Raw genomic sequence first — 16,568 nt, forward strand, 5'->3', positions numbered from 1 at the left:
AGATCTTCGGAACTTCATTTTAGTTAATTCATTATCAACCCAAATTCCCTTACTTTCAGTGGTGAATTAGTTTCAGGTTCATACAATGTCCTAGTCTATGCCTGGGCTCCCTAGACTCTCTTGTAGAACAAACAATTACTCATAACAGCTACTTATGCAAAACAAATTGCTTTGTGTTTCACAGTTGCTTACACTGCCTTAGAGGATATGTCCTACTGTAAAGTGGGACGAAGTGCTCAGCTGTCTGACACAAGCAGTATTTGGCATCTTTAGAAGAAAGGTCATCTGCTTGCTCCTACTTGCAATGAAGTACTCTCAGATTTTGTAATAATGCATTAAATGAAAATATTGCAACACCAAAAAGGAGTTCAGAAGTGGGAAACCAAACTGTAGACAGAAGTTGAGAGAGCAGGATGGACCTGCAAATTATCCGTGAAATATAATGATTCATTTTATACAATTACAAAATGAGAAAACATGCAGAAAGGGTATCATGTGCAGAAATTCAGGATTCAGACAAACTAATATTTACTTCTTTATGGAACTGGAAATAATGACAGATTTTAAAAGTTTCCCTAGGAAAAGCCTTCAATCTCCACATAAGGTTGTCTGATAAGAGTTTAGGAAAGTGGCGTGGTCTGTTGGTTTCATTCCATTGAAAATTGGGTGAATTCTCAATTTTCCCTTTCTGTATTCAATTTTGGACCATTCTCCAAACATTTGTATTTGTACACATACTTGAGGACAATAAAGTGACTACACCTTGTCTTACAGTTATGTAAACTAAAAGCAGGCAATGAAGATTAAAGAAGTGAGTTTTAAATATGATGCAGAACCACATCTCAGTGAGGCCAAGCAGTCCAGGTTTGTTTTCTCAGAGTAGAGGTGAAGAGCCAAGGCCCAACGTGCAACCACAAAAGCCTGGTAATGTCAGCACAGCTCACACTCGATGATTCAGGCTGATTCGGCAGGACTCTTCAAACACATGCTCCAGACTGAAGAGTCCATTGCACAGAAGCCAGTGAACATAAATATTTTTTAAATTGACTTGATAAATCAAACGACCTGTCATTTATGTTCTTGCTCTAGGTGCTGACGAGGCTGGCCCATAATCCAACACTCAGCACATTGGCATCTGCTGCAACTATGGAAGATTAGAGTACTGATAGAACACATCAAACATGGTGGGAAAATACAATCCTCTAGTTTCTTTTTCCACGTGCTAATAGTTTTTGTCAGCCACATACCAAGAAGAACAAACGACTGATCTCAGTTCGAAGTACAGAGAAAAATACAATTTCAAAATAATCAATATCCTTGGTTTCTAATTGCCTGCAAAACTAAGAAAACACTGCTAGGACAAGCACTCTTCCTTTGTTTACTTTTACAGTGAAGAGATTTAACTGTCTCAGCTGTGTCAAACACTAATGTGGATGTTCCTTGCAGGGATTTGAGGCACAAAGTCCTATAAAGATCACATTATTTATTCTGAGTTGAGGCCTGATCATAGCAACCTTCATGAGAACTTTCTTGTGCAAATTAGCTCCTGTCAAACAGGCTCACTTTCATCAAATCACAATTCACTGATGTGTCTGGCATACAGCTTTTATGCACACCAGTATTCTCATGTGAAATAAAAGGAAACCATATGTTCTGATTCACCTTACGTTCTCTCTGCCATATGATCGTGTATTCTAGTGACAAAATGCTTTAATGACCAGAAAGTGTTGAAATGTGTTTGCAAATATGGGTCAAAAGTAAAATACTAAACCCAGTTTAATACTGAAGATCTGTATTAATACAAACATTACAGTTCTAAATGAATTAACATATTTTTCTTTATGCTGTAATGTGGGTTTCCATGAAGTTACTTCAGGCTCTAGAAATTCATTTTGCTTTCTTGTTCTGCAAACTTGAAAAGAGATCAAATGAAAGAAACATCTCTTGGGGGTGTCAGGAACTTATTTTAAATGCTGTTTTACCAACAGCTTAAGGGCAACTACTTTTAGGGAGCCTAGAGATTTTTTTTTAAATTAATAAAATATTAACCTTTTTCCAATGAGTAGGTGAGCCCTAATTTCATTACCTTTTTTTTTTTTTTTTGTCCTCTAACAGAAAGCTGAAAAATAAGTGTTAGACTTCATCACAGAATTGTCATAGACTGGAGACACATAGATCTTTCTGAAGTAGAACATAAAATGAAGCTATATTCTTAAATTGCAACTCCACAGAAATCAGCACCACATCTATACGCTACAAAAGAAAACAAGTCAGTCTGTCTTTCCTGAGTAACATCTACATTTCTGCTGGAGACTTACAGTTAAATCTCTGGCTACTATCTATGAAAAAAAAAAAAGACAACCCACCATTGGAATTGTTTTATGTGTCTCATATATACCAATACAATGAAAATTATTTTGCTAGTGGCTGCCCAGCTATCATGATGGCTTTTAACCTATGCTATTCAGTGCTGCACTTCCTAGGCTCATAATTTGGAAATAATTTGCTGTTCAGAAATTATATCCATCTTACACACTGTTGTATGGGTTTGGCTAGGGTTTTTTGGGTTGGCGGTTGTTGTTGTTTGCTTGTTTTTTCAAATGAAATTATACAGTGAGCATAACAATATATCATTGTCACGTATTATTCTAGGCTTTAAAAGCACCGTTTCCAACTGCTTCTCTGCAGACTCTGCAGCACGACTTCCAATCCACTGTACAATCAAACATCTTACAAAAAAAGTGGTGGACTGTAAAATGTACTCCAAGCTATTGCAGTTTGAGCAGCTCAGTCATTTTGATACCTTGGTCTACAATAACTGTTGCATTTCAGAGCAGAAAATAGGCTGGAACATCTGCAGCACAAGAGCTGTACCTCTTCAGCTCAGGTACCTGAGTGGGAATTCAGAGACCTGAGCCTTCCACTCCCCCAGCAGAGATATGAGACCCACAGCTCACTCCTTAGAATCTTTGTTTAGCAAGTTTCTCAACGACACCAAGCTGTGTGGCGCGGTCGACACGCTGGAGGGACCTGGACAGGCTGGAGAGGTGGGCCACTGCCAACCTCATGGAGTTCAACAAGGCCAAGTGCAAGGTCCTGCACCTGGGTTGGGGCAACCCCAAGCACAAGGACAGGCTGGGTGGAGAGTGGATGGAGAGCAGCTCCGAGGAGAAGGACTTGGGGTACTGGGGGATGAAAAGCTGGATGTGAGCTGGCTGTGTACACTGGCAACCCAGAAAGCCAACCGTATCCTGGGCTGTATCCAGAGAGGTGTGGCCAGCAGGTCGAGGGAGGGGATTCTGCCCCTCTACTCTGCTCTGGTGAGACCCCACCTGGAGTGCTGCGTCCAGCTGTGGAGCCCTCAACATCAGAAGGATATTGTCCACTTGGAGCGAGTCCAGAGGAGGGACACGAAGATGATCAGAGGGCTGGAGCACCTCTGCTATGACGAAAGGCTGCGAGAACTGGGCTTGTTCAGCCTGGAGAAGAGAAGGCTCCAGGGAGACCTTATAGCACCTTCCAGTACCTGAAGGGGCTACAAGGAAGCTGGGGGGGACTTTTTACAAGGGCCTGTAGTGACAGGACAAGGGGTAACAGGTTTAAACTGAAAGTGGGGAGGTTTAGATTGGATATCAGGAAGAAGTTCTTCCCGGAGAGGGTGGTGAGGCACTGGGACAGGTTGACCAGAGAAGTTGTGGCTTCCCCTCCCTGGAATTGTTACTTCTTTAGGTGGATGAAATTAATTTTCTGAGTGTGGTAGAAAAAACTTTGCTTTCAAATTTTCAAGAGAAACCCCAGCAGAAAATGAAAGCACAAGACTTATTACAAATAAATGACAATAGGTTCATGTGATTGGTATTGGTCTGATTTATATATCTGCTACTATTTAGATGAAGGAATACTCCATCCTTTAAGGATGACTCAGAGTATTTATATTTTTATGTGGAAAGGCAACCTTTTTCTTCACAAAGCTCAAGATACTTCATTAAGATAATTTTAATAAAAATAAGTCTGGTTGGGACAAAAGTAGAATTATGTAAATTCCTTCCTAGGGATGAATACACAAGAATAAAAGAGAATTGATACAAAACACTCATCTGACATCCGCTAATTAGTCAAGCTCTGGTACCACACAAATTGCAACTCTGCGTCAGTAACTTGCCTTGTTCAAGATCACATTTTCTCACCATCATTTGTGAATAGCAAATCAAGTACACCCTTAACACACAAGTGTTTTCTTGACAATATCCAGGCTCTGCACAAAAAGAGCTCAAAATTTTACCAGCTTTAATGCCAAAACTATTCTTATCCCCTTGAACACAAAGAATACCTTTGGTGTTCCTCCCACTCCCTGGGGAGTTTGCAGGAACGCAGTTATAACTAAGAATTAATTTCCATTAGCTACAACAACTTTTATTCCCCCCAAAAGCAGTAGCATTGTACGTAATAAAAGTAAAGTTACACAAGGAAAGATAAGGAGGACTCCAATAAAATAAAACTAGATGCAATAAACCAGAGTAATTTTTAAGTAGTAAAGATCTCCAGTGTACAGTGCTATAGTGCTCACAAACCAGCTGAAAACATGGAAGAAACATCTTCTACTGACTAGAACTAACTGTGTTGGGATTAAAAATTACTATCAAGCCATACTCGATGGTCTGTATATTATCTGACTACTCAGTTTTATATCAGGTCTGCATAGAATGTGATTGAATTCTTCAATTCATGGTAATCATCAGCATTCACTGTCATGTAGCCGGAAAACAGACAGATTTTCCTTGCCTATTGTACTCTGCAGCATACAGGAACTTTGTGCTATTAATCCTCCTCTGCTTGATCTCCACTCACTTCTTGTTGGATGGATTTTTTCAGATCAGCCAGTGAACATGAAAATGGTGACCAGCAGCTACTTTGTGTACAAACACAGAAGTAAGTTCACAAGCAACAGGGAGCAATGAGCCAATTTTTTTCCCATTTGAAACAAAATTATTTATACCAGTTTTCATAGTCAGCCAAATTCTTTATTACAATTTTACGACACCTAGATAAAAACTGATTGAAAGAAAAGCCAGCTGAAGGAAGACAAATGAAAAACAAAGGGAGAGTTGTCACTGCTAGAAAGAAAGGGTCGGATATTGGTCATGGAAAGGAACTGAGATACATGGTACATATCACTGAATGAAACTCAGTTATTTAACTCACACAGGCCTGGCTTGGTCCCAAACTTCTATAGGTTTTTATTTCTTATTTAATAATGAGATAATGTAAAAAAAAATTTGAAAGATTAAAGGGAAATACATATGACGCCACATCATTTTGTATGACACTCCAAGAGCATAAAGCTACAAAACATTGCAATAAAATTCCATGATTAATAAGAAAATAATCAGATGCAGCCTTCTATGAGACTGATTGTTAATTAAAGAAAGGAAAATATCAAGCTAGCAATATCCAATACACACAGTCAGTGTAGAAAGACCTAGAATTGTGATATCTTTAAGTTTCAGTCTACTACTATGAGCAAAGCATCCCACCTTGCGCTATCAGTATCCTATTGCAGGTTGCTGCAGGACCATCGAAAGCACTGCAGCCTCCTGTGGGGAACCCTGGCAAACACCAGGTGCCTCTCAGGAGGTGAGCTGAGTGCCTAACATCTTAATTAAATTGAACAGCTTCCAGTGTTCATTGTTTAGTGAAAAAAAAAAATAAAAAATAAAAAAGGATTCAACATTAGGAAATCTCATTACTTACTTAAGGCCAGGCTGGATGAGGCTTTGATCAACCTGGTCTAGTGGAAGGTGTCCCTGCCCATGGCAGGGGGGTGGAACTAGATGATCTTTAAGGTCCTTTCCAACCCAAACCGTTCTATGATTCTATGAAACTAGCCCTCTGCGTGTATATAGCCTTCTTAGGCCTATGAATCTTGAAGAGCTTAATTTATTAAAAATTAAGGCTTGCAACCAATAAAAGAAAGTTATGCATCAAATCTGCAGCAAGGGCCATAGTTCAAATAGCAGCTTAGCTGTCCATTGCTCAGTTTCAACTACTGAGCAGCTAACCATAAGAGGATAGAGGAGCCACTGACCATTGTTTCATACTTTGTTCATTTATAATACAGCTGTTATTACAGTACACTTTCTTTAAATGCCTCTCTATACATTGTTTTTTCTACTCCCAAAGCTTTATAACAGCTTAATCTCTCCCAGTGTTTGATACGGTTATTTTTAACCTAAAAAGCATTTCATCCTCTTACATATTTTCTCTGTCAGTTCTTCCATCTCAGTGTCATAATTGTGCTTTGGAGCAGACTACTCTCATAGTAAAGTGTTGTAGACAGTACTGAGATCAAATGAAACCCAGATTCATCCCAGTACCATAACCTTAATAAGCCAACACATTTAAGAAGCTGTATCTTTTAACATTGCGGCTTCCGTGAGAAGACGGTGGCAGTCAGGAAAACTGTCACAATGGGTCTTCAAATGCAAGAACCAAACGCAGAGCTAAGTACAAATTTCTTTTACATACTGTCATTATCATTCAGCATAGCGTTTGTTGTTTACCTGCTGTTGTAAAAATACCTCCTTTTGTATCAGAACAGATTCCTGTCTGTGCCAGGCTGGATGCCGCTGATCACTTCCGTTTATGTAGAAAATTGCAAATGCAGTTTCCTACTCAAAGTTTTATTGTTCAGAGACAGGAGAGAGGGGGGAAGAAAAATAATGACTTAAGTGACTCATTATGTATTCCCACAAGTGGTGCCTACTGCAGGTCAAGTGCTTGTAGACACACTGTGCACTGAAGTTTGCCATGCAAGACTTTCATCATCTACTTATAAATTAACTTGAAGGAAAGAGGAATTGTTCTATGAAGCTGGTTAAATGGGAAGTGTGCTACATTTATTTACACAGTGTAAAATAACGTGTGCTGCTTGGTTGCTGACTAAGGCTAAACCACAACATATATACTTATATTTTCCAAGCGATGGGAGTTCAGCTTTCAGATCCCATCCTAGGAACCTGGTGAGCACTGCTTCAAGAAGTACCATTTTGCTTGGATAGAATAGTCCCTAGGATGTGCCAACAGGTGGAAGTTTTTACTTCTTGATGCTAAACTATCTTGCCACAGCAAAAATTATATTATCCTTCTATCTGAAGGAGTTATAGGCTAAAATCTTCAAGAATCAACAGCAACCACCATCAAACAGAAAGGTCTACAATGTCTATAGATCAGGTACTGAGGCAGACATGGACCATACTAGCTAATAATTAGTTTTTTCTGCAGGCAACAATGAAACAACAAATTAAGTTAATTCCATTATAATCACCTCTCACTGCAAGCCCAATGATTTTAAATGCTGCATCATTTTTCACTTACGACAGCACTGATGCATTTAGACCCCTTACTGCAGTACAATAATAAAAATACTTTAGAAAAAAATAATGTCAACAGTTGGTATAGCAACCTAAACATTTTGGCAGAAGTATTCACTCTGTAAATCCCTGTTACCTAATTCAATGAAAAACCATCAACAGTAGAAAACTTTCTTCTCCCCTGTTGTGTTATGTCAACAAGGACACAGGATATGTAAAGATAGTCCTGAACATTTCCAAAACACCAGAGAAATATCCAAAACTTGAATTGGAGACAGCATAAGAAACAGTCTGTTATAAAACGTGGAACTTCCAGTGAGAAATACTATTCATCAGACTTGTGAATCCTTAACCTTACTACTGGTATGAAAAATGGTAAAAGGAGGCTCAAGCAATTACACAAACTGTTCTCTGATATTCTCATAGGTGTACTGAGTTTGTGTGGCCAGGTTTTGGGAGCAGGGGGTGCTACAAGGATGGCTTCTGTGAGAAGCTGCCACAACCTTCCCCTGTGTCCAGTAGAGCCCATGCCAGTCATCTCCAAGACGGACACACCTCTGGTGGTTTAAGATTAAGTTTTATTTCTCATTATCCTACTCTGATTTGATAATTTAAATTAATTTCCCCAAGATGAGCCTGTTTTGCCCATGACAGTAACTGCTGAGTGATCTCTGTCCCTCATCTCAACCCACGAGCCTTTTTCTTTTTTCCTCTCCCCTATGATCTACCATAAGAGGTACAGCAAGTACAGGGTCATAAAAAAAGAAGAGTAAAAAGCAAAGAGTTGCAAAGTACAACTGAAAATTAACAGTCCGTGACACAACCGTTCCAGTACTAATTCAAGTGTAAACCTAGACACACAGCAAGCAGCTTTGCTCAAGCAGCTTTTTCGCCTCCGTATGCACGTAGGCAGGCATATTCCCCATCCTCTCTGCGGGGGTATATAAGCAGCAAGCACTGTCCTCAGATTTCAATTAAAGATGAAGTGTTTACACTTGTTTTCCTTACAGGGAGCCCTTTTTTCCTTCTGCACAAATTCTTCTAAAAAGCACTCATTTTATTTTTCTTTTACATAGATTATAAACTTTCTCAGCTGGTGTGAAGGAGCAACTTCTGGGGTGAAGGAGAAACTCCCTCCTTCCCTGACGGCAGGGAACTGCTGCTTACCACAGCTTTAATTCCCCATGCTATCCACTGCCTAAATCCATAAAGCCTTTTCTCTCACCTCCTCCACCCACTTCATTTGTGTTTTCTCCTCTTCCCCTAGGCAGTGGGATAGAGCGATTTCTTTTTCCTTTTTTTTTTTTTTTGGCTTTTAAGCAGAGCCAAGTTATTAACACATATTTCACTGCTCAGCTGGACATCCTAATAAGGTGGTTACTGCTTCGAGCTGGGCTAATCAGAAGAGGAGTCAGGATGTCCAGCAGAGAAGCAACACAGGAATGAAAAATAGACTAAAAAGTGGGGCTGAAGCTAGGTACTAGAGTCAGATCCACCAACGGAGCAGCCTGAAGACGGGCACGTCACCAACTCACACAATCGCTGCAGACCAGGATACAGATAATAAACTTGGCACCATTCATTTACAAGTTTGTAACAGAAAAGGATTTTTGTATTTTTTAAGCAAACTCAAAGAAGTTTGGCTGGTTTGTAACAACAGACAGCTGTTTAACATGCGGTCCAGCACCTTTCAATGTCGTACGGCCTTAAGTTTGAGATCTGTTGGTTTGCAGCTGCCACATTTGTTCTAACACTGCTTTAGCTGAAGTGCTCAAGCTAAAACATTTGAGTTTCCTCTCCATAGCAGCAGAGACACACCTCACCTTAAGGAGATGAACACCCTTACTTTGGGAATGAACAAGCTCAAAACATGAGAGCCCAAGGAAAAAGCAGCCAGTCAGGTGGTGAGAAAGGAACTGAGTGAGCCAAACCAGCCATAAAACACATCAAGCAGCCAGCAGGATGGGGATGAAGCACACGAGGGCTGGCGTGGAATCAGCCAGAGACAGACAACACATACGTAGTATTTCCAGTGATTCTGTTAAATGGCCCAACTTTCATTTGTTCCAAAGAATGACAAGTCTCACTTTGTGACAGTAATACAAAAGACAACAAGGTTTCACAGAGCAGGAGTAAGAAACAAGCTGTGAAAGACCATGGGTGCAGACCCATAGTAACCGTATGCTGTTGTAGTTTCTTCATATCTACGACAAATGGATCCTCTAAAGGATTTTGTAGCAATCCACTTAATACCTTTGAGAACTTTGCAAAGGGGCATGAAACACTGTGATTTCTTTGGCACACAAGCACCAGAAAGCCCTTGTTCTGTGGGAAATGTGTCTCATCCAAAACAAGGTTTCTTAGAGTTTCTTCCGAGTTGTCCAATCTTTTATTTCATCTATTCCAGTAACTTTTCCAACAGCTTTCATGTGTTCTCAAAAAAGAACTCCTAAAACTACTGTGAATATTTCAGATATTTCTCTATATTTCTTGGGTGAATTTTGTAAGGATACTTTGAACGTTTTAAGTTTATTTAATTGTGATATAGCTTTTTTTTCCGTAATTCTAGACAGTTCTGAACTATATATTTCTGGTGGTAATTGTGTTACTGTGCAACCTCAGTTAAGATTTTTAATGAAGAAATACATAAAACATCAGTAGTGAGTCTTTTCCTTTGGCATTGTCTGCTATTAGTCCTCCCTCTGGCTCAAATAATATACTCCCCAAATGTAATATTTCTCATTCACAGCCAATTGTAACAGACATAATTTTTATAGTGTATTGTATTTAAAAATACTTCTGAAGTCAAAGAGAATTTGAATGAGTATAAAATATGCATTAATATTACCTAGTCAAGGGAGTGACTACATAAATAAATCAGATTATGCTCTCTAGTGTCTATGAGCAAAAAGTTGTAAAAGAAAATTTATTATAATTTTTCCTCCATTTCTTTATCCATGGGTAAAGGCATATGGACCTCAGTTTGATATACTTCTTAGACAGCTTTAGAGCAATGAAGAGGCTTTAAGTTTACCAGGTGTTCATTGCTCTTTTGCTTTACCAGCTTCTAATCTTCATAGGAACCCAGCATCCCAGCTCTGGGCTGGGAGCTGTCTCCAGTGTGCCTCTGTCGCAGCTAAGCCATCTCAAAATTTCTGCTGAAGAGAACAGTCACGGAAATTTGCATACCAGCTCTGCATTTCTTCAGTAGAAGCCACCACAATATTTCTGCTGCTTGAAATAGAAGTCAAGGGGAGACGTTTGACTACAGGTGAAGAGTTGAATGGAGGAACAACAAAGCTCGTGAAAATGAGAAAAGATTTTTACGGTAACCCCGCTATTTCCTAGCCATTGCCACCTGGAAATTGCCCTCTAACCTGATTTAAAGTGATAGTGAAAACAGAGCTAGAAAGAGGGATTTTTCTTATGAAAACAGGACAGTGATTCCTTTTCCTCTCTCTTGCTCATTGTTGTGGACAAGCCACCGCTAGCCAGAAATAATGCTTTTGGAAGAAACCCTCAGATACGAATAGATCAGTTTGGGGTTGTACCATCTCAAGCTTCTCATATTTCAGTCTAAACCTTCCCACCAAACCAGACATTTCTATGTGCTGCAGCCAGTTAACCTCTTAGATCACTGCAATTTTTTGAAAGAACTACTGTATCCTTTAGAGGATGAATCCTGCTGGACCACATGGTTTTATAGGAAAGGCTATTCCTTCCCTATACTAAGGGAGATAACAGTGCCTCTTCCTTCTCTCCATGACTCGCAAGATTACCTTACAGCTCTAGGAGCACTTGAAGGTAGCAGAAGCTTTTTGACTGGGTTTCTACACAGTAACTGACAGAATGAACACACTAAATAAACCTTTGATGCCATTAGCAGACACAGAAAAGAAGAATGGAGTCAGGTATTACTTTGCTGTGTTAGGACTAGAGAATACAGAGAAACATCATGAATTATTTTCATTAGTTCCTGCCTCTCTAATTTCAGCATGTCACATGGCCTGTGTAAACACAGAAAGACAAAGCACTTTTATAAATATTAAATCCATAATTTCTGTATGTAGTGTTACTAGATACACTAGTCAAGGGTTAAGCCATACCATATGGTTTTTCCTCAAGCTTCTTCCTGCACATTACTAACCACTATTAGAAACATCAGTGAGGTATCTGGAGGTAGTGCAAAAGGAGGAAGAAAGAAGAAAATTCCAACAATCTTAGCTTAACTTGCAAAGCAGAACAGGATAAATTGCCAAGTAGAAAATATTATACTGAGCTATTTGACAACTAATGAAAGTACAGCATAAAATGACTTGGGGGTACTGGTTGATGAAAAGCTGAACATGAGCCGGCCGTGGGCGCTGGCAGCCCAGAAAGCCAACCGTATCCTGGGCTGTATCCAGAGAAGTGTGGCCAGCAGGTCGAGGGAGGGGATTCTGCCCCTGTACTCTGCTCTGGTGAGACCCCACCTGGAGTGCTGCGTCCAGCTGTGGAGCCCTCAACATCAGAAGGATATTGACCACTTGGAGCGAGTCCAGAGGAGGCCACGAAGATGATCAGAGGGCTGGAGCACCTCTCCTATGACGAAAGGCTGAGAGAATTGGGCTTGTTCAGCCTGGAGAAGAGGAGGCTCCGAGGAGACCTCATTGCAGCTTTCCAGTATCTGAAGGGGGCTACAAGGGTGCTGGGAGAGGACTGTTTACAAGGGCCTGTAGTGATAGGACAAGGGGTACTGGGTATAAATTGAAATCAGGGAGGTTTAGATTAGATATGAGGAAGAAATTCTTCACACAGAGGGTGGGGAGGCACTGGGACAGGATGCCCAGAGAAGCTGTGGATGCCCCATCCCTGGAAGTGTCCAAGGCCAGGCTGGATGTGGCTTTGAGCAACCTGGTCTAGTGGAAGGTGTCCCTGCCCATGGCAGGGAGGTTGGAACTAGATGATCTTTAAGGTCCCTTCCAACCCTAACCATTCTATGATTCTATGACCACACCTAACTAATCTGAAGTCATTTCAATTGAATCTGTGTCCTCACCCTGTGCTTTTCTTTCTCTCTCACATTTTTATTTTCCTCAACACCTTGCAGGACCAAGCTTATTTGTAGGTGAAGTCAATCACATCACACCCTGGATATCATGAGAACTGTAATGAAAATGACAATCAGATGAAACCACAGCAGAGGCATGGGGGAACAGAGTGCTTGCAAAACAGTCTATCAGTTTGGTTGCAGCTATTGCATCTAATTCAGTTTGTCTGGCAGCCAGACTGAGCTGATATTTCCATATCTGCTAGAGAATAAACATATTAATGAAAAGGGACCACCTTGCAACTGGCTGCATTCCTACAGCGAGCTACAGAGAGGGCCACTGATACTGCGAGTAGGACAGGAATTAGGCTGTCGATGAAAGTAGTTTTGGTAAGGCAAAAAAGGGAGCACTAAAGATAGCAAGAAATAAGTTATGACAATTATATGGGTCAGAAGACAAAATTGCCCAAGACTCAGTGGAAAAACATGATTCGTAGAGCATCCAAGAAAAAGAAATGTGCTGCTGAGAATGCTATATGTACAAGTTGATATTAACTTCTGTACTATGTCAAAACGGAAAAGAGTACCCAGGTATCAGTATGTGGCACACAAGACATATTTGTTTCTTTCCTTCCCCACCTTTTCTTCCTCAGGAAACCTTACATGCATTCATGCATGTTTTGCCAAAGAAAAGCAGACAAGCATCACAAGATACATTTTTTTCTAGTGATTGAATTCAAAGGCCTTTCAATATCCCAAAATCAAATATGTACAATAAAAAAAAGCATTACAATTGATTAAACTGGAGTGACAAATGGAATAAATAACATCCATTAAAGGTCCAGGTCATGCTACAGAAAGCCGTTCAGCACACAGATCTAGTACTTATGCATGAAGACCCAATTGACACAATAGGCTATAACCATTACAAAGAACCTATTATGGCCCATCATGTAAATGGTTACACATAATGACTCAGCCATTACGGTCTGTAGGGCTCTGGATCAGTGAATTAAAATTTCTCTAGGTAGAATAGACTTTAAGCAAATAGGCTCAAAGGAGCTGTTAGAGTAAACTATGTCAAGACCTATTTTAGTAATTCCCAGTTATATATTAACCCATTAACACAAGTTGAATTGTTGAATTTTGGAAAAATTTAGTACAGAAGCCAGCATTAAAAGTCAGTATTCCTGAACATGTACCGTATAGATATCACTGTCCTTTACAGTTCCAAGTAAGAGAATAACCTGTTTCAGAAGTCGGTTGCGGATAACTTAGCGGGTAGATTTCCTTTTTTGGAATCATAGAACCATTTAGGTTGGAAGAAACCTTTAAGATCATCAAGTCCAACTGCTTACATAGAAGCACTACAGTAAACACGCAATAGTGAGACACTCACATATTCTTTACACAAATTTAATTTTTATTTAAAATTATTATACCTATGAATCAGTAACACGTTATATAAATCTTGAAATAAATCTATTAAATTAAAAGGTGCCTAATATAAAGTAACTAAAAAGTAACTGAAATAATATGTCTGATATGGCATTTATAGGAGAGTGGCCAACTTAAGGAAGCGCAAGAAACACACTGGGGCTCAGCGGGAAAAGCAGCAGGTCCACAGCAAAAGAGCACTAGCACTGAATCTATGATCCAAGCCTCATTCTTTTCTCGAGTCCTTGGGGGAACGAATGCCATACATTGCTCAAGAGTGTAAACAGTGGCAGACAAGGGCTTAAAATAATTAAGACGAGGATACGCTTCAAGACATATCTCAGGTGTGAGGCTTTCACGTGTGCTAGTTATGCTTAAAGACTTACAGAGGCCTGATTAGAAACCTCTCACTACCACTGCTTAGGGCCTGATTCAGGTGGTTTGCTTACAACACCCAGCTGACATGACAAGATGTTGATGAGGTGTGTTGTCCTAATGAGATAGTGGTCTTGGGGTATGTAATCCAAATGTATACATTCCCCATGCAATTAATGGAGAGTGAGGTAAACCCTTTCAAGGAATTCAGGAAGAACTATATTACTGGGATGTATAGATGATGTCATCACTATATTAGGTACCTGTGAGTAACATTCTGCCTGTGCCCTTGTTTGCCTATCCCCCTGTGACACCACTTTCCTATTAGAAGGAAGCGCATGGCCAGAGCTCAGAGCTTGGCCCCACAGTCTGAGCTCGTTTTGCTGTAGCATGCAGAGAAGCTGAAAGGATCAGTGAACTTTCTTCCAACTATGTGACAGCAGGATGAATGAAAACGGCATCCCTGTCTGATCTGGCCCTGCTGCTCAAGCTGCTTCTACCTGACTTGCCACAGCAGAAAGGAAGACTACTGAACACAAGACTACTGCTTGTGTTGGCGCTTCTTGTTCAGCAGAACCACAGCTGCTTCCCGTGTCCTTACGAAGAAGGCAGCCCCTGCGAGCGCTGCCACTGCTCACGTGCAGAGCAGCCCAATTGCTGGTGCTGCGGCTGCTCCTGCACTAATGACCCAGAGTGCAAACGCTGCTACTGCGGTGGAGGGCATGTAGCTTGTAGGTATTAGAAAAGCAAGCGCTGCAGAAACTCTGGTAATGAACCACGTCACTCAGGAGCACCAGGAACTGTTCAGTAGGTGGAGTTAAGGGCTCTAAATTTCTTGGGGTTTTGTTTTTGTAACTTACACTATGCCAGAGTGGATGTGCTGCATTTAGGGACACATGCCCTGTTGGCTTGTTGGAGCTATTTTGAATAACCAGAGTATCATTCTTCTGAGAAAAAGTAGTTTTATCTTGGTATTAGTAAAATCTTACGCTCATTGCCCCAACTGGGGCAAAGACTACTTCAGAACACCACTGCATTTGACAACATCAAACTTAAAAAGCAGAAAGACATTTCAGAATACATAAACTATACCTCCAGTCCGCTATCATACATGGATGGCCTTATACAATACTCTAAAGAGGCTCTTCAGGAGGAAAGCCAAGCTACGGTTCTGCAATCTGCACCCTGCTTGGTGAAAGAAATAGAAAATGCAGTTCCTTCCATTTTCCAACCTAGTCCACGTCTAAGAGAAGATCCCTTAAGAAAACTTCAACTCAACTTTGATGAACTTTTCTCTGTTTTACAGGGACTTGTCCCATCCCTCAGTGGAATGAAGCTGTCAGAAAGTAAAGCAGAAAAATATCCCTATTCTTTTAAACCAGAGAGAATGGTTCCAAGGCATGTTTCAAGTACTCACAAATCCAAGCAAGCAACATTGTTCCAAAGTCCATCTTTAAACTCGTTTGACTTAGATGTACCACCTAAGGACACTGTCAGAAGACCAAGCTGTACACCTCCCCATCATCCCGCACAGATCAGTGAAGTGTGTGCATACAGGAATACAGCTTGTGAAACTCCAAGAAAATGAAGATAATATCAGCTTGTTAACTTTCCAAGTCCAGAACCTACAGACAATGAAACAGTCCCAAGATGTGTTGCTACATATCAGACTCTTCTTTACTCCTGGTCTGCCAAGGTAAGTCATTAATAAATTCTAAATATATACAAAGGACTGTTATATTTTCAGGCTGTTACATAGTCTGAACTCATATGAGTTTGAGTAAATAAGACTACAATATCAGTTCAAATAATTTATTTTTAGGAGATAAATAATGTACAATACATTTCAAACTCACCTTTTGAGAAAAATTGAATCATATCATATTCCTACTGTAATTAATAAGGTTGTTGTTATATATGTGATGTAAATATGTTACATGGAAAAGTTCAGTGCAGAAAGATAGATCTACCATGTTTGTATTTAAATGTCTACATGTCAGATCCAATAATTTGATCCTGGTCTTGGCCGTCAATGTGAACACATCATATCCATGTAATTTTCCTCATTATACATTTCATAGATGCTAAAGGTTCATGATGCCAGTTGCATAAGATCCCCAGTGCATGTTGTAGAGTGCTGACTGCATTACTTTTAGTGTGTTAGAAGAGGGTTCTATGAAGCTTAGCATTTTCCAAGTAAGACCACAATCTGCATATATTCCATATATATTTCATGCTATGTCTGGGATTCGAGCTGCACTGGCATTTCAAAAGAGAGGCCTTCCAAAAAAAAACCCCCAAAAAAGAAAAAAAACCCCCAAAAACCCCACAACAAAACCACCCCCCTCCCCTCCACC

General features: G+C 40.1%; 1 protein-coding gene across 1 annotated transcript in view; it reads left to right on the top strand.

Annotated features, from left to right (window-relative positions):
• Window positions 1–14,693: 14,693 nt before the first annotated feature.
• Window positions 14,694–16,568, top strand: part of TRIM42 (tripartite motif containing 42) — a gene marked incomplete at both ends in the record, with an annotated part of 2,184 nt that continues 309 nt past the window's right edge. The window contains 3 exon segments of the mRNA XM_010151385.1: window positions 14,694–14,778; window positions 14,781–14,946; window positions 15,226–15,907. Coding sequence (XP_010149687.1) covers window positions 14,694–14,778; window positions 14,781–14,946; window positions 15,226–15,907 — 933 coding nt within the window.

This window comes from Eurypyga helias, unplaced genomic scaffold (genome assembly GCF_000690775.1).
Source record: "Eurypyga helias isolate BGI_N326 unplaced genomic scaffold, ASM69077v1 scaffold11345, whole genome shotgun sequence".
NCBI lineage: Eukaryota > Metazoa > Chordata > Aves > Eurypygiformes > Eurypygidae > Eurypyga > Eurypyga helias.